Source organism: Amphibalanus amphitrite, unplaced genomic scaffold, assembly GCF_019059575.1.
Source record: "Amphibalanus amphitrite isolate SeventyFive unplaced genomic scaffold, NRLGWU_Aamphi_draft 000224F_arrow, whole genome shotgun sequence".
Lineage (NCBI taxonomy): Eukaryota > Metazoa > Arthropoda > Thecostraca > Balanomorpha > Balanidae > Amphibalanus > Amphibalanus amphitrite.
In genome coordinates this window covers 252,470-270,086 of record NW_024881719.1, presented here as the reverse complement: position 1 = coordinate 270,086, position 17,617 = coordinate 252,470, and the positions used below count along the sequence as shown (strand labels likewise).

Sequence of the window (17,617 nt, the reverse complement as noted above, 5' to 3'; positions counted from 1 at the left end):
CAAACAAAGCCAAGGCTACAACAATTTGGCCGTTTTTTTTTTGTAGGGTCTGTGTGCGCGTCCCCTACTAACCTGCAGTCCGGCCAGTGTCAGTGACCCCGACCGCTGCCCTTGCTGGCTGTCAATACGAACCATGAATGTCCTCTACTGACCTGCAGTCCGGCCAGTGTGAGAGACCCGGACCTCTGACCCACGGCGCGCACATAGCTGGCGGCCACCTCGGCCCGCAGCACCAGCCGCCGACCGGTGGTCTCCGTCGGATCGACCAGCAGGACCAGCTCGGGAGTCCGCAGCTGAGCCGTCACCGTTAGACCTGGGCGAGGGGGGGGGGGGCAGAGAGTTAGGTCAACGAATTGCTATGGGGTGCCATGGTGGGCAGTCACCGTTAGGCCTGATACATGATGGATAGATGTAAACAGGGACAGGGTGACGAAAGGTGAAGGCCAAAAACAAAATGAAAGCATAGCGCTTAATAGTCATTCAGATGGGCGAGCTGGATCTATAAAAAGCGGGTGAAATGCTATCAGCTTCACCAATATTACTTCAGTCATCAATTGCAAATATGCCCATAAGACGCTTCCCTGCGCAGCTAGCAGCATCCGACGCGGACCAGCGGGCTCCTGTACAGTTCATCCCCAACGCACCGGTCTCCTCCACAACGACCGGCGTCCTGGCGTCCGAGAGGTAGCCGCTAGTGCTGCCCGTCGAGCTGGGGCTGCCCGGGTGGTCCATCGGCATCTGAGGACAAGCACAGACACCGGCGCTGCTCTCAGACAGTCGGATAACACGACAAAAATACATACACAAGGGCGACCCAGTAGATAGGAACAACGCCTTCGCAAGGCGTTTTTGTGTTCAACTGTGCGCAATTTTGTTCACTGCAATAATTGAGGCTTGCTTAGTTTACTGAGACTATCCGAGACTGACCTTGTCGCTCCAGACGGGCGCGGCGGCGCCGGCGTCGGCCCGGTCGGCGGCCGGCGGCGGGCACGCGTCGCTGAAGAAGCCGTGGATGAGCGCCACGAACGGTACTGAGAGCGTGACCCGGGTGCTCTCCATGAGTAGACGCACAGTCTGATCACCGGAGGCGGCACGCTCCACCACCAGCTCCAGTAGGGAGCCGTCCTCCGGGGTGGCCGACTCCAGCAGGCTGGACAGAGAGGACAGTTAGTGTCAGTTCAGCTCCAGTAGGGAGCCGTCCTCGGGGGTGGCCGACTCCAGCAGACTGGACAGAGAGGACAGTTAATGTCAGACAGTTATAGGGAGCCGTCCTCCGGGGTGGCCGACTCCAGCAGACTGGACAGAGGACAGTTAGTGTCAGTTCAGATCCAGAAGGGAGCCGTCCTCCGGGGGTGGCCGACTCCAGCAGACTGGGCAAACGGGAGGAATGGAGGATAGCAACAGTTAAACCTAACATAATGGAAGCAAGCTCGCATATACACAAATACTAGTACATCCACACACATCAATCAACAGACACAGGTAATACAAAACTTAACCCTCGCCCATGTAGGGGGGGGGGGGTGCAACCCCCCCCCCTGAGGCTTTTCGGAAATAGTGCAAAAACGGCGGCGCGCAGCGCCGCCAAATTTTGGGTACCTTATGGGGCAAGCCTTGCGCATCTTTTGATAAAAAAAAATTTGACCGGGTCATGTCAGGTCACGGAGTTATGACGTCACAAAGGGAACAGCCTCCGGCCGGATTTTCACAAACTGAGTGCCAACGCCCGAGGTTTCCTGCCAGTGGTACGGACATCGGTTGATGGATCGTGATGAAACTTCCCATGCATGTTGGGGCAAGTATTGGCTATCATATGGTATAAGAAACTTGACCGGGTCAGGTCAGGTCACGGAGCTATGACGTCACAAGAGGAACAGCGTCCGGTACTATTTTTGAAAAGCGCCCGAACCACTATTTTGCTAATTCTTGTCACCTCAATGGGAATATGCAGCAATATTAGCTTCTATAGGGAGCAAATGGACCTCCCAAATCCAAAAATACAATCAGATTTCAAAAATTTAAATTTTGATTTTTCGAATTTCTGCCGCCGACTGTGACCTTGCCGACTTCCGGCGCTCCCAACGCGCCATTTTTAGAGCTAGGGAAACGAAATACATACCAAACGATAGAGAATTGATCAAGGAACACGATAGTGAAGGTTTCAAGTCGATATCTCCCACCGTTTTGCCGCAATCGCCGCGGAAAGTTGAAAAAGTCTATTTTTCCGAAAATTTGACCTTTGACCGGTCAAAAGTAGGTCAAATGTTGACCTAGGACCAAAAAATATACCACCAATCGCGAGATCTCGGCGAGAGCAATCCGTTGGTCTTTTCCGCTAAGCTCTACGACGCTCCGTTTTCAAACGCCAAGGGGGGGGGTCGCACCAACCCCCCCCCCCTGCATGGGCGAAGGTGGCAGATCGCCGTTTACGGGCGAGGGCTAACCGGTATCGCCAGCCGGGACTACGTGTTCTTGATCTTGAATAGATCATCGATGTAAACCCAATGGTAACACGTCACCCAGCTATAAGTAAAGTAATCTTGGTCCAAACTAGCATCTCCACCCGTCTGCCACATATACCTTTTATATTCACCTCTCCCCCCACCTATCCGTGCTTCTATCCTCAGGATACTGAAATCCTTCTCCTCCACACCGCAACCCCTTTCCGGGCTGGACAGGCAACTTTATCTCATGCGGGCTGCTCCCTTGGAGCTGCGCCGCTGCTCCCGAGGGAGCGCACCCCGTAGCCGGGTGCAGTGAGTGCCTTGGGGCTGGGTGGCCTGTCTTCGGACGGGCTCAGCCCCGGCGACTCACTAGGGTGCCTGCCCAGACCAATGTCTCCCCCTAATTCCTATCATCCTTCCGGCTCTGCAATGGTCTTGTCGACCGAAAGGGCCTAACCCAACAAAACAAACAAACAAACCTCTCCCCCAGACACGCACCGTTTGACGGCCGCCGGGCTGTCGGGCCGGGCGTCCGCCAGGGTCAGCTGGTGTAGCGTGGCGCGAGCAGACAGAGAGCGGTCAGAGTACTGCTCCAGCTCCAGACGCGCCTCGCCCACCTCACAGCGCAGCAGGGCGTGCGCCTCGTCACGTGCCGGAGAGTTCGAGTCAGCCGCCTGGGGGAGAAAGAGGCCAGGAAAATTAGACTCGGGTTCATGTTATCTATGACTCGGAGAATAGCGCGAACTGGGAGCAAGGATTCTACGCATCAACGGGCTAACATATTGTGAATACATTGTTTTAGTTACCATATAAACAACGTTTGACTGACGATGCTAGAAGCCTGCAGCATGAATTTGTGAGCAGTGAAAATGAAGGATCACTATGGGACGAATTTCACCTCATATTGGAACGAATTTCACTTCATATTGGAAACAAACGCCAAATTTTCTACACATAAATGGTGCGTATCTACTCCGCGAATTTTCCTCTCTGGGGAGGCCACCTACCTGGGCGCCGCCGTCCTCGTACAGCACGATGGCGGCTCCGTCCAGCGCCACTGACACAGAGGTCTCCGGGCGCGCCTGGCCCGAGAGGAACACCTGAAGACGTTCACTGACTAGCTCGTCCACGGCGGGAGCGCCGGCCGCCACCGGGCCGGCCAGCTCCGGAGAGAACGTCCGCCAGCCCTCCTCTGCTGGCGGGGAGAGGGGAAAAAGAGTGGTGGAACATGAAGTGCGGCTGCAGCGATTAGTACGCCCGCTATGGACACTAGGAGCGGAAGTTGCTGAATTCAATCATATGTGAAAAAACACCAATATGTCGGTAAAGCAGATTGACGTTATTATACGTCCTGACAGAAAAAAAATGTAGAACATAATTACGAAATTTACGGCAGAAAACATTATTCGCGTTTAATCTCGCACAGCACGTCTCGTTAAAACGCACCGCACTCACAAGCGAACGACGAAGGTGACACATATTCAAAGCAAAATCAGGGCAAGTAACTCTACCACGACACCTTCCTCACCCCGCCACTGACCTGAGAAGCGTCCCTCGGCCAGGTTCTCCGACATGACGCTGTAGACGAGCGTGACGTCGCTCTGTGCTACGTCCAGGTGCAGCATCTCCAGGCTGGCAGAGACGCTGAGCGGCAGCACGGCCGCCGGCGCCGGGGACACGGCCCGCTGCACGTCCACCCGCAGCTCCGTGGGAGCCAGAATCGGGTCGATGATCTGTGAGATGGAATGGAGAGGGTGGTGAGGCGAGAGGTAGCAGAAAAAGTAATTGTAGTGACAGAGTTACGGCAGACGTGAGATGCTAAAAGAACGTGAGAAAAATAGTGAGTTACTGAAATGAGGGATGAATTTAGAAGCCTCTTTGAGTATCGTTGAAGCATCCATCCCGGAAGCATCACAAGACACTGTACTATGACCGTCCCTCTGTTGGTCATTCCATCTATCTTATCTTTCGGTCCTTCACTAACCCGCGAGTCTCTGGCCCTTCCGGTTATCTCACCTCCAGATCGCCGCTCATGGAGAGCATGGCGCGGCTGATCTGCATGTCCCGCAGACGGATCATGATGTTGTCGATGACGTGCCGAGACGGAGACTCCTTCAACTTGATCAGGTTCTCCACGCTGAGGTCGCCTGCAGGACAGTGGGTGACAGCGGGGTTGGATTATCGCCAATTATACGTGGTCAGAGCGTATGTTGTGAGTTGCTTATATTAGACATAAAACAATGAACAAGAGCTTTGCAGTGGAGGTCATCCAAATGGTCTCTTATTTTAGCTAAAACAAATATACGATGACATCTGATTATGCTCAGACGCTATTTTTTTTTTTCGGGAATAATAAAAACCAACACAAAGAAAGAAACTGATGACGCTGAGCAGCAAAGGGATTCGACAAAACAACTTCCTGTGCACGTTTTCAATGCACAGACCACCCAACTAACCGAGGTTGACCAGCAGTGTCTCCCTGGAGCGCGAGTGGGCCGGGATGACGAGCAGAGGCGCGTGCAGCTGCACGGACAGGCTGAGTGTGGGCGCCTGACGGTGTACTCCGGCCACCCCGTCAGCCAGTCGCCGCTCGGCCTGACGTGCCGCCCAGCCGCCCAGCTCGGCGGCCACGAACGGGGCCAGGAAACTCTGAGAAAGAAAAACAAACGCAGATATAAATATCAGCTAGGAAAGCCTATTTTCTAAGGAGGCATCAACATTTACGCGCACCAAGAAGCCCACGGCCACCAAACTGCGTGTTGGCGAGCAGAGGTGTTCCACCTTTAAAGGAAAAAATAAGAATGGCGTCACGAGCGAGCGGCCTGCGCAGTGCGCATCATACCTGCATTTCGGCCACCACTTTGTGCAGCAGGAGAACGTGAAGCCGGCCCACCCGGAGTCGGACCGAGCCCTGCGGCTTGACCGGCTGGTCCGTATCGAGCGGCGACCGGCCGCCGGTCATCAGCGACACGTTCAGCTCCAGCAGCTTGTCGTCCTCCATAGAGATTATCTGAGGGAGGGGGTGAGAAAACGGCGAGCAAGTAAGAACACGCCTAATGTTGCACTGGGTCATAAGCGGTAAAGTGAAATTGTCAATGATAAACACATACATGTAATCACTTTCGACATAGATAACAGTAGAACAGATAACAGTAGAGTTCTACTGTTATCTATGCTTTCGATTAGCAGCAGCAGCCTGCAGACCTCATAAAAAGCAAATGTAATGTGCCCCGACTATAAGCTTGGCACGATGTGTTTGACAGAGATGGTTTAATTGAATCACTCATCGCCGGTTTGAGAGAAAGCCTCTGGCTGCTGAGACGGCCAACAGTCCCAGCCTGACCTTTGAGTAGAGCGTGGTTTCTGACGTGTCTTCCATGGTGAACTCGTTCAGGGAAGCCTTCAGGATCATCTTATCGTTGGCCTTCAGCTGGCCGTCTACTTCTGCTCCAGTTACCTGTCGAAAAAAGGAGCAAGCTTCAGAATATGATGCATGAGTTACGTTAGAACTCATGAACATTTTCAAATGACGAAGAACTTCGTGATGCAGTCTAAAATTCCACATCACAGCGCAAGCATACACAATCACCTCCAACAAGCCCTTACCCTACGAACTAAGCACTCACTGACCTTGATCTCGACAAAGTCCGAGTCGGTGTCGCAGAGTCGCGCCACCACCTCCTGCAGACGGAGTGAGCCGCTGAACCGCGTGGCGCCGGCGGGGGTGGGCGGCCCGTCGGCGGCGGGGGCCGGGGTGAGGGCGGGCACGGGGGCGGCGACTGGAGCAGCGGCGGCGGCGGACGGCACCGCCACAGACAGGGCCTTCGACGGCAGCCTGTCGAGAGGGAGATGCTGCCTGTCGGTGGTTCGTATTTTACACCACAAAACATCATTGACACTTGAAATTCGTTTTTTATAATTCAAATCGATAGTCCATGCCCTTGAACATTATGTCGGCCATCGGCTCTCACCTTCAGATTTTTTTGTTACTGATACGAGATCAACGGCTTTTTCTATTCATGTAAAGTATTTAAGCGAAAAACGATTGTGTTGCATTGTCAAAAATCACACTAGCTTCCAGGGCATCGCTCTTCCCTGCGCTCATGACATTGTCGCCACTCACCGCTCGCCGGCGTACTGGAGGAACTTGACGAGCGTGAGGACGGCGCCGCGGTGGAAGAGCACGTTGATGGTGCCGATGTCCATCACCAGGCTCTGTTCGACGCTGTGGAAGACGGTGCTGAACTCCGGACAGCTGGGGCTCACCTGACAGGACACATTGGATGTAAGAATAACGTAAAACGAGGTTACACTCGAAACATAAAAAAGACAACTCGGAGACGATTATTAGTTTGATTCATAGGTTTTTTAACGTCGCCTCAGTCAGGTAAGCGTCAATTCTTCTGGTCCGGTTTACTGTTTTTCGGAACTGGAAAAGGTTGAAGTCAGAGAAGAGCCCTATACTACTGAGCAAACACTGGTTGGTTGAAGGTTGAAGTTGAAGGACACTCAGGTTGAAGTCAGAGAAGAGCCCTATACTGCTGAGCAAACACTGGTTGGTTGAAGGTTGAAGTTGAAGGACACTCAGGTTGAGGTCAAAATGAGACCTATACTACTGAGCACACGGACGGATACCGCTGTCCAGTTTCCTATAGAGGACCGATTCGTGCCTTACCTTCCTGTAGAGCACGGAGACGAGCTGTCGCTGCTGGGCGGTGCTGATGAGTTCCAGGTACTCCCCGCCATTGGTCGAGTGCAGTTTGTCGACCAGCCGCAGGCCGGAGAGGGTCAGCTGGGCGGCCGGACCGTACCGTAGCTGGGCCAGCTCCACCGACAGTGAGCTGATTACCAGGAGCAGGTAGGGTCGGTCGGCCGCGTCTCCCGAGCGGTCCAGGTGGATAGATACCTGCCGGAGAGGTACGGGGCGGGTGATGGTAACTAAAAGTATGACAACGGCGAAAGTAAGAGCAAGCATGATTGGGACGGTGTGAAAAAAAGAAAATGTAGGTGCATACCCGGTGTGCTATAATGGAGAAAATGTATCCAGAGAAGCCAGATGAAGCATGTGGTAGGTATTCGGCACCATCATAGGATGTTCAATGGTTACCAATAATGGCACAACGTGCCAGTTGATACGATAAAAGCTCGGGTAAAAAAAAGACAACAAACAACAAAAACAAATGCCGTTCATGCGACTAAAGGTATGCATTGTAAAGTCCCTCAGCACCGCTCAGCACCTACCTCCGGTATCTGAGCGCGCAGCATCAGACTGAGCACGTTGTGCGCCGACACGTTGTCCTGGAAGCCGGGCTGGTCGACGGCCCTGGCCCACTGGCCCGGGTCGCTGACCTCAGAGTCGAGGTCGCCACTCTGCTCCATGATTCTGTGGATCGGAGGCGGAGGACGGGGGTAGAACCAGCGAATGGCGTACAACAGCAAATCCAAAGCATAGGTAGGTACCTGTTACAATGTGGCTGAGCTGAAGCCAATATGTCGTAGAATAGCTCGTAGGTATTACAATTCATGAACGCACACGTACTTTGCCTTATCACAAAAAGAAAACATGCGCCATGCTTCTCCAGCATTTCATCCCTTTCCAAAAGGAAGAGTCACATCCCTCCGACCGTACCTCTGCATCAGCTCTGTCCCCCTCACCTCTGCACCTCCGCCCCAGTGGAGGAGACCGGTGTCGAGGCCGACGGACCGCCATCGACGCCGTCCTCACCGGCCGGCCGGCGCCGCAGTTTCAGACGCAGCTGGCGACGAATGCGGCGCAGCTCCGCAGTATCGGCCTCCAGCTGGGGAGAGCACATGGAGAGGTTACATGTCGGAGAGAGGATAAAAAGTGCTTGAGAAACGTAGTTAAAGGGCCTTGGAGAAACCGTTCAGAGGTTGTTGGTCAAGGCGTGGGAAAAGTCCACTTTCATTGACGAAATTATGTTCTAAATTCATTCCGACTTTGAAACCTCTGATTTTCCTCTCAAGTTCAAAAATTTTAGATCAAGTATTCATAATCAACGACCCCTTATCCTTAATCATTTTAGCCAAATGACAATGTATCACAGCACACATCTACAAAATGATCCTTCACCGAGTTCTGTTACAGACGTACAGACCGGCAGTCGGCGTCGCAGAGGCCACTCTCGTCCCTCACTCATGCACATTTTCACAGTCAGACCAAGGCCATGCAGGCCAGTGACACTGAAGTGATGATCGAACACCACACCAATTAGCAATGTGAGCTTTTTCATTGGAATATTGCATGCCACTCGAAAATGACACTCTTTGTCACGTAGGCGAGGGCCAATAACAATAACGTTACATTTACCATGACCCTAGTGCTTTGAATCAAATGCTATGCCTCCACCAAATCGCACTGGGGTGACTTTCACCGACAAACGCGCTAGTGTTAATATACATATATTCTAGACTTTAGAAGTTCAGAGTACAATAACATGTTAGACATACACCGAAGGTGGCATGCAGCGGGCCTGTGAGACGAAATGTGAGTGGTCAATGGCAAAATGCGTTGCAAAAAAAAAAAATACATTTGAGCTGAAGCTTTGTGGTTCTGGCAGCGTACCGTAGGAATCTGAGAAGAGAAGAGAAGCTTCAGGGACAACAAATACGAAAAGCGGCGAGAAAGAAAGGTCAAAATAGTAGCCTGGTAAATGGCAATCACTATTCTAAAGCGCATCCTCAACCCGGCTATGATAAAAAACGCATCACGTAACATTCAGTGGAAGTGAATGTGAGATTAATTCCTTCATCTTCAATGACAATATCACAGGTATAAGGCACGGGGTGACAGAAGAAAAAAAAATTAATGGTCAGTCCAGAAATACCTGTGAACAATGCACCGCCAAGAAAACCATGGCATCCGAATGAGTGACTAATGCGCATAAAATGGTTAAAAGCTTTTTATAATTTGCGCTAAAAGCCTCCCTATTATCAATAAAGCCGACGATAAGCCTGCTGCAGATACCCTCTCGCGTTATCCCACGCACCTGACACTCGCGCAGGCAGAGGTGCTCCTCCTTCCTGGGCAGCGCGTCCACCGTGTCCCTATACTGCAGCGGCCGGGGCATCGGCAGACGCTCGCCAAAGTCCACCAGCCGCCGGATGCGCCGGTCAGACAGGTTCAGACGGCAAGCGCTCATGGTGATGTCCAGCTTGTGTCTGTGAGATAAGGGAGGGGAGGGGGAGGGCGATAGAATGGAGTGAGGTGACGACGGACCGAGGATGTAACCGCTGTCGCTAAAATTAGATGGCTACTCAAATGCAATGGCTTCTGTATGTCATAGAATGAAAACGATGACTTATTGATTTCGACACTGTTTACCTTCAACTACAGCATACAGCCTTGCTCTGGTCTTGCTTCCAACTGAAGCCGGTCTACTCGCATTTGCTAACAATTATCAATCGCATCTTTTGCTCCGAGGACTGCCCCCAAACCAGATTGCCGTTTTTCACCGCTCGGCTCGACGTCCCGACCAAGGCCATAGTCCCGACTGACCTGGGTACCAGTGTGTACTGCTGCTGTACAGAGTTGGAGAATACCATCTCTGCCTGCACCTTGGGCAGCAGGTGGTTGTCGGAGGCCGGCCGGCGCCGGTTGGCGCGCCACTCATCGCCTGAGGACAAACCGTGAACTAACATCAGTCACTAATCGGCACGTAACCACCAACCTGGATGCCGTCAGTGCTGCTCAAGGCGTGATGCCGCCAGGCACGTAGCCAGGATTTTGCACAGGTAGGGGCCACAGGTTGCGGCCTAGTGTCGTACCCGTTCCCAAAAGGATAACTCCTCGGATTTGGCCCACTATTTTTGGGCGTGTGGTACAGCTGTTTTTATTTATTTTAATTTTTTGTTTAATTTTATCTTATTTTTCTCCTTCAGGGGGCATGGCACCCGTGCCCCCCCCCCCCGTGGCTACGTCCCTGCATCAGCTCACAGGGAGTCGGAGATAGAGGTCGGTCATCATATAGCACGCCTTTGATGTAAAGCCCTATTCAGAGGATATTCACCAGCAAACGCACGCAGCTAACCCAAATATCGAAGGAGGTCGCTCACTAAAGAATCAAGAGCAAAAAACAGCTGAAAAGCAGCTGCAACGCTGCAATTTGTTTGGTGTCGGTGTCGTAAAACTCCGGCTCTTATTTCAAGAGAGTCGTTTTCAACGTTTAAAAGATTTTTCGTAGTCTTATGCATTATTGAACCTGTATTTCATTTTAAACCGAACAAACTCACAGCAGCAGCATGATGTGTAGAATCTGGACCGTGTGGCTCCTTGTAAATGCGAGGTAAGTCAACTACGCTTTTCAGATTTCTTTCATGAAAAAATGGCATAAAACCTTTTTAAGGACCATTGCAAGGGAAACTTCGATGACTCGAAATAACTTCCAGGAATCCCGAGCGTGTGTTCAAAATACAAAACAACAATTTAAATATCCAGTCTTGACGCATCTCATACCTATAGTGAAAGCAGTTTAAATACATCTTCAGAATTGACATATGAAATGCTGTTTTCAGTGTGGGAGCACAAAGGAGATCAGTCGAATTCATTGACGAAGGCTTACATATTGGACCAGGAACACCGCAAGAAGCCATCGAGCAGGTAACATCAATCCACAATGTCTTACCTGAACGGCAATAAGTGATAGTCAACGCACTGACAGCAAATACCTTGGCTCGAATCAGCCCCAACGACTATACCTATTTCATGTTTACAACAATTAGCCAGATTCTTAGACGCTAAAAGCTGTATAGTGCCGTCACGAGGAACCGAAGCAATAAAGTGATTCGCTCGAAACGTGGTAACGAGGCGTTTTGACTTAAATTGTGTTCATACATTTATGATTGCGCTAGCAACTATTAGGGCGAATTGTCCCACCCACACGTCCACTCGCTCGCCCTGTTTCAGTTGCCGGCCAGCTGCCGCTGCCAGCGCCTGCCGTCCAGCGCCTGCTGCCGCCATCCGGTACTCCGCTCCCAGTGTCAGGAGTTCTGCCTCTCTGGCCAGTGTCCCTTGCCCCGGGAGGACCACCAGCAGTGTCCCTACTGCTCCAGCAGGCTCCAGGCCCGGAGTCCACAGTGGTGTCCGTCCTGCCTGCGTCAGATCAGAGCACTGGACATACCCAGATGTCCCTATTGCGACCGCCGTCTCCAAACACGGACTATGAGCGCCTGTCCTCACTGCGGACGGCCGCTGCAGCAAAGGGGGGTATCGCTCTGCCCCTGCTGCACCTGCCTCTGTCTACCACCGGATGATAAAGAAAACACATCCACCACCGTCAGACCTAAGCGATACCTGGACAATTCTCCCCTCGCTGAGGATCACTCACTACCGAGCGGCTTTATTCGCTCCCTCAGTCAGCTGGTCAACCCTCATCCGCAGCCTTTCTGGAGTCCTCTCCGTCGCCGGAAGCGCGCCATCATCACTCAGAACGGTTACGCTCTGTTGATGGAGACCCATCTTGGTCCGGGAGCGACCTACACACGCGGAAAACGTCAGCTGATCGGGCCTGCCGGCGCGCCCGTCCGCGCTCCTCAGTTTGACGATGAAGATGACCCGTGTAAAAGGATGTTCTCCTGTCGTAACGGCGGCACGTGCGTTCGGAAGGCGTTCGGAGAGGTTCGTTGTCGCTGTCTTGAAGGATGGAGCGGACGGTTTTGTACTCATAGAAACTGAGGCTTGGCTACCCAGCTGCCAACTAAGCGGGACACGTATACTTACCTGGCGGAAAGCATGTCTACAAGATCTTTTTTTGTAAAATACGCGCACATGAGGGGTTTTGTGATGGTGTATGATATTTCTGCAAAGTTTAACTAATGTGTGCTTGCTGGGCATTATGTTTCGCTTTGTGTGTTCGTTCACTATTCGGAGTCTATGGCAATACCATGTTACAGGCTACAGCATGCAGAGTGTCCTCGATGAGACTGTCAGTGAAACGTACCGGAGTCGGCGAAGAGCAGCTGCAGGTCGGTGAGTGTGAACCGATACCGGTCGTAGACCGCCTCCTCCAGCTCTGCGCGCGTCATCTCGGCCAGAGCTCCCACTTCCAGCTGGGGCTGCAGCTCGGAGCTGACCACCAGCCGGCCCAGGTCCACCACCAGCAGGTTACCGCCGCTGCAACCGGCAGGGAAACCATGTGACAGGGAAACCATGTCCACCACCAGCAGGTTACCGCCACTGGAAACCGGCAGGGGATCAGGCCGGTTCAGACAGGTAATCATGGTAATGTCAGAGGACCATGACAGGTCCAGCACCAGCAGGTTAACGCCGCTGGAACCATCGGGGGACCAGGGTTTAAGCTGGGAACCATGACAGGTCCACCACCAGCAGGTTACCGCCGCTTGAACCAGGAGGGAACCAGGGTACAGACAGGGAAACCATGACAGGTCCACCACCACCAGCAGGTTACCGCCGCTTGAACCAGGAGGGAACCAGGGTACAGACAGGGAAACATGACAAGTCCACCGCCGGCAGAACTTCGCTGGAAACCATCGCAAGCGTATGGTACCGTTACAAATAACACTCGTACACTGTTGTGGCCACCAAGAAATAAGGTAGTAAGACCCTCGGGGCTGTCAGGGAAGTGGGAGGTCCCTTAGCAGAGGTTATGTCTACTCATTCCATTCTCGATCCAAAGTTTTCGTCGCTATAAAGGGAACTTAAGACTCATGACTCACTGTCATTTGATTTCATAATCCCAGACGCAAACGGCGATATTACAGTGGAAAAGGCCTACATTCATACTCCTCTTCCCACTGGAGACATACGACCGAGCTGAATTAGTCGTGCCGTGATCTCACCTCTGCAGAGTCCCCGTCTCGGGTATGACCAGGTAAGGGCTGGCCAGGTCCAGGCTGAGCTGCAGGGTGCGCCTGCGGGAGATGGCCTCCTGCAGGGCGATCCGTCCGGCCTCAGTCAGCCGGCTGAGCTGACCGCGGGCCAGCTGAGCAGCGGCGCTGAGCGTCAGCTGCGGCGTCTGCAGGAAACTCAGCACCTCCGAGACCGCGTGCTGGAATAGGGTAGGGGTGGGTTAAAACGGAGGCGACGGCAACGGGAGGGCCGTCCCTTCCAGCATCGCGTACTTGCATTGAGGAAACATACCATTCACAACACTACATTGATTTATGATCGGTTTATGATCCACTGAATAATTACTATCACAACACTTTGCGAATAACTTAGTTTACACGCACATGCATCGTTCGTCTTCAAGCATTCTCTCGTATAAATGTACCTCGGAGTAGACGACTTCGACCGGTGAGACGGACACGGAGAGACCAAAGTCGGCCGCCGGAGGGTTCACCTCAAAGTCCAGAGAGAACACTGGCCGGTGGTCGCTCTCTGAAATAAACAAACACACAGTGCACGTAACGGTCAGAGTGGAACAGTATACAGCTATTGCGATAGGGCGAGGTGGTTCGTGTAGCTGTTGCCAGAGCAGTTAACAGACGACGTGAAAGGAATGCAAGTTTCCTGGGACGTGCACATAAACAAATCACAGCGAATGCTACAATTTATGTCGAAACATCGTCTGCCGGTTATAATTTCTTGTATGCCGGTATCCGTATCCATGAAAATAACAAGGTGGCTCATTTCAGGCTAGTTTTGCTCGCTCACTCTCCCTCATCTCTTCCGTACCGTGAATATCGGCCGGTGACACGATGGGCACCAGATCTCTCTCCAGGCTCGTGCCCTCTCCGCCCTCCCTCCCTCCCTCCCTCCCTCCCCTCGGCTCCCGTACCGTGTATATCAGCCGGTGACACGACGGGCACCAGGCCTCTCTCCAGACTGGTCCCTCCCCTCCCTCTTTCCCTCACTCCCCCTCCCTCCCTCCCTCCCTCCCCTCGGCTCCCTTACCGTGTATATCGGCCGGTGACACGATGGGCACTAGGTCCCTCTCCAGACTGGTGCCCTCCACCAGGAGGCTGTGCGCGCTGGCCGAGAGGCGCACGGAACGGGCGGCCGGCCTCGTCTCCACGCTGCTCACCAGTTGGCTCACAGTGGCCACCAGCAGCTCACTGCTGTGAGCCAGCAGCGAGGCGGACAGCGTCGACAGAGTGACGTTCAGCTTGTGCTCTGAGGGAGAGAAGGGAGGCATAGTTGTGTTTTGTGTAAGTTCGTACTGGAATATGTCAACAGGACTGGCATGCACTTATCGCGCATCTGAATTGGTGGCTGGTGCAATCATTGAACAGTGGCAACCGCTATCAGCAATTACCATATATTCGATAGTGCTCCATATAACGGTATTTTAAATTACTATATCTTTCATAATGGTAAGAGGCCTGTTCTCCGATCTTCCGTTAATGCCGTATCCAGTATGATAAATCAGGTTCATTACGCACATCAATGCAATCATCGCAGAGGTCAGTATATTGACATCTAAAAACTCGTTGCTCAACACTGTCCACCTGTCATTCCCTCATATACTGACTGATGTAGTTTGTGGGCAGATCGGTGACATCCTCCTCCTGGCCGCTGTCCGCCATGCCGATACTCTCATACAGCTGCTGTTTCTCCTCGTCAGTCAGCTGGCTCCAGACGGTCCATCCTCTCACGGAGGCCGGGTGCACGAGAGGCTCGTCCGCGTCCGTGTCTCCAGCGCCGGCACCGCCCGTCAGCCAGCCCCACCAGGTACCCGTCTCCTCCAGTGGGGGCGTCTCGGCGGCGGCCGTCTCTCGCCGCGCCAGCTGGGGGTAGAGGTGGGGTCAGAGGTCAGAGGTCAGGGGTGCTGAAGGTGCTAGGTAGGGAGTCTCGAGAACTAGCAAGACAGGTGACTGAAGGATAAACGGATGTCTATGAATCATCGGTAAGAGCCTATGAAGGAGAATTACTGATGTTGGGTGGTAAACCTGCTGTATGGTGCGGAAAAGTCGCTTAGAAAATCCCTGTAGTAGCCACAGAAAACCAGCACAACATATACATGAAAAGTGCCTACTCGGCGTTGTCTCGGCAGACGCCAGTTGCCGTCACCAAACATGCACCGTCACTGGAGCAGGTGTGATATATCGGCCACAGGTGCCGGCAGAGACGCCTCGTCTGCTGCCGTGTCATCCGCTCAGCACATGACCGGAGCGGCACACGCTACTAAGAGCCGCCCAAGGCCGTATAAGGGCCGCCACGCACGGGTGTTTTTCGTACGGTACATTGAGTTGCGTTGCGGCACGGAACGACGCATCACGATGCGGTGCGGCACACCCGATATGGCTCTGTGGGAAGAGAATGCGGCGGGATGCGAACCGAACACCGCAAGCCTGACGAAAGCGGATGGACGGTAGCGCACCGCAACGCATCAAAAACGCACTCGTGCGGGGCGGGCCTACCGCTCGAGGTAGACACTGACAACAATTCGGCGGACAGTGGATAAGGTGTCAACGGTAGCCACAAATAGTCAGTGAGTAATTACACTGGTGTAAACACAGTACAAGGCCCAGGTACAATTACCTATCACAGATCACATAATACTGTGGCGTATTAGTGAAAGAAACAAAAACGTTTACCATGCAAAGGCTACAATGGCGCTAAAATAAGCAACGCCTACCTTACGGCGGGTCGATTTACGGTAACAATAAAACCAATATTTCATTTTCGTCTTGTGTAAGTACAAAGGGACCTACAAATAGTAGCCACTGAACAGAACCTCTGTCCTATAATCCCGTAACCGTCTCACAAGCTATCACCTCAATTTTGGCCTCCTCCCTGGCCAGCAGGATTCCAGTGGCGTCCAGGCCGTCCTCCATCTCCTTCAACTTGTCCAGCAGCTCCACCTTCTGGTCGGGGTCCTCCAGGAACGTCAGGTACTCGGCTCGGTACTCGCGGTACCGGCGCCTGAAGTACACCGGTACACGACGTCAAAAGCTCGACATGAACCACAAAGACTGGCAGTTATTTTTGGAGAGTAAGGGAAATGATGAATGACGTTGCTAGAGTTGAGTTTCAGAGAGAATTTTCGTCCAACGTTTTCATATTTGATGCGCTGAGTTCCGTCGGATATACATTCCCAGAACGCGTAAATCATTCGCATGATATCCGTTGCCCGGCATGGCGACGTCCGTTTCCCACTAAATGCATACGTGACATGAAATGTTACTGCCCTGTAATACGTGCTTTACATGCGTTTGTGGTCGATGTGACGAGCTGGATCAATGCTTTGCCAATGTACTTGACAAGTTTTAACGGCGATACATTGTGATTAGATATCCAGCTCGTAAAGTTTGGTGTCACCTGTCTGCTTAATGCGACGTCGCCTGTGATAAACGGGACATTACCTGTGCTCCTTGATCCGTTCCCAGGAGTACGGACGAATGGTCTTCTCCACGATACACGTATATGCGTATTTCCACCATTTCGCAGCATTGCCGTGAGGCTCCACAGTGGGCCGGTATTTGCGATATTGACTGAAAAGAGATAAAGAATAGAATAAAAAGTGAGCGATTCAGTGCGTTTCTACTCCTTGAACTGAGTCCGAATGATGCAGACAAGCTCATTGCAAATCCTAGCACATATTTATTGATATCCAGTACCTATAGCCAGAGGATGTGAGTGGAAACGGTATTTTTCACTCTTTCGGTACGTTAAAAAACGTTATCTTCACACCATCGTATTATCACTCACTCGAAGAAATGCCGACCCCCCCCCCCCCCCATAATCTAATAAATAACATGTCATCGCATTCAAGCTAACCAATATTATTACGGGCTAAGGTTCCCCGTCATCTCGCGGCCGTCCCGTCACTGACCTGTTGACCTTCATGCGACTGAAGCTGTCTGCCGCGTGCACCAGGCTCAGGTACTGCTGACGGGACAGCTGCACGCTGGTGTCCTGCAGCACCAGATCGGCCAGCAGGTGCGGCACCGTCCGCTCCGGAGACAGGTTCAGGATCACCTTCAGCTTGGCAGACAGCGGCTTCACCACTGCAAGCATGAAGTGATCCCCAGTTACAAACCAAATCTTGGCAGACAGTGGCTTCACCGCTGCAAGCATGAACAGTCATGAATCGATATAAGTATCAATTCAGTAGCTTTCGAACACCGTCGAAAATTAAGTCTGAATAATTATGAAGCAATGTCCAGGCTTCATTGTTCAAATGTTACAGCCATATAATACAGAAGAAGAAAGGTGTAGATGAGAATCTAACACAAATATTACATCCGTGAAG

General features: G+C 52.4%; 2 protein-coding genes across 2 annotated transcripts in view; one reads left to right on the top strand and one right to left on the bottom strand.

The window, feature by feature from the left end:
- Positions 1-17,617, bottom strand: part of LOC122385602 (vacuolar protein sorting-associated protein 13A-like) — a 68,870-nt gene that overhangs the window by 25,325 nt on the left and 25,928 nt on the right. Inside the window, exons 6-30 of the mRNA XM_043373982.1 lie at positions 17,198-17,372; positions 16,728-16,856; positions 16,140-16,287; positions 14,894-15,149; positions 14,317-14,535; positions 13,694-13,800; positions 13,260-13,468; positions 12,401-12,573; positions 9,961-10,078; positions 9,452-9,623; positions 8,100-8,242; positions 7,686-7,827; positions 7,120-7,350; positions 6,568-6,710; positions 6,075-6,279; positions 5,788-5,901; positions 5,287-5,454; positions 4,901-5,093; positions 4,461-4,591; positions 3,985-4,177; positions 3,452-3,636; positions 2,943-3,118; positions 928-1,150; positions 645-738; positions 153-313 (exon numbers count right to left, since the gene is read on the bottom strand). Of these exons, the coding sequence (XP_043229917.1) occupies positions 153-313; positions 645-738; positions 928-1,150; positions 2,943-3,118; positions 3,452-3,636; positions 3,985-4,177; positions 4,461-4,591; positions 4,901-5,093; positions 5,287-5,454; positions 5,788-5,901; positions 6,075-6,279; positions 6,568-6,710; positions 7,120-7,350; positions 7,686-7,827; positions 8,100-8,242; positions 9,452-9,623; positions 9,961-10,078; positions 12,401-12,573; positions 13,260-13,468; positions 13,694-13,800; positions 14,317-14,535; positions 14,894-15,149; positions 16,140-16,287; positions 16,728-16,856; positions 17,198-17,372 (4,208 nt within the window). The remainder of the gene's footprint in view (positions 1-152; positions 314-644; positions 739-927; positions 1,151-2,942; positions 3,119-3,451; positions 3,637-3,984; positions 4,178-4,460; positions 4,592-4,900; positions 5,094-5,286; positions 5,455-5,787; positions 5,902-6,074; positions 6,280-6,567; positions 6,711-7,119; positions 7,351-7,685; positions 7,828-8,099; positions 8,243-9,451; positions 9,624-9,960; positions 10,079-12,400; positions 12,574-13,259; positions 13,469-13,693; positions 13,801-14,316; positions 14,536-14,893; positions 15,150-16,139; positions 16,288-16,727; positions 16,857-17,197; positions 17,373-17,617) is intronic.
- Positions 10,587-12,359, top strand: LOC122385565. Its single transcript, XM_043373915.1, has 3 exons — positions 10,587-10,747; positions 10,977-11,061; positions 11,368-12,359. The coding sequence occupies exons 1-3, from the start codon at positions 10,704-10,706 to the stop codon at positions 12,133-12,135; spliced, it is 897 nt and encodes a 298-aa protein (XP_043229850.1). The 5' UTR covers positions 10,587-10,703; the 3' UTR covers positions 12,136-12,359.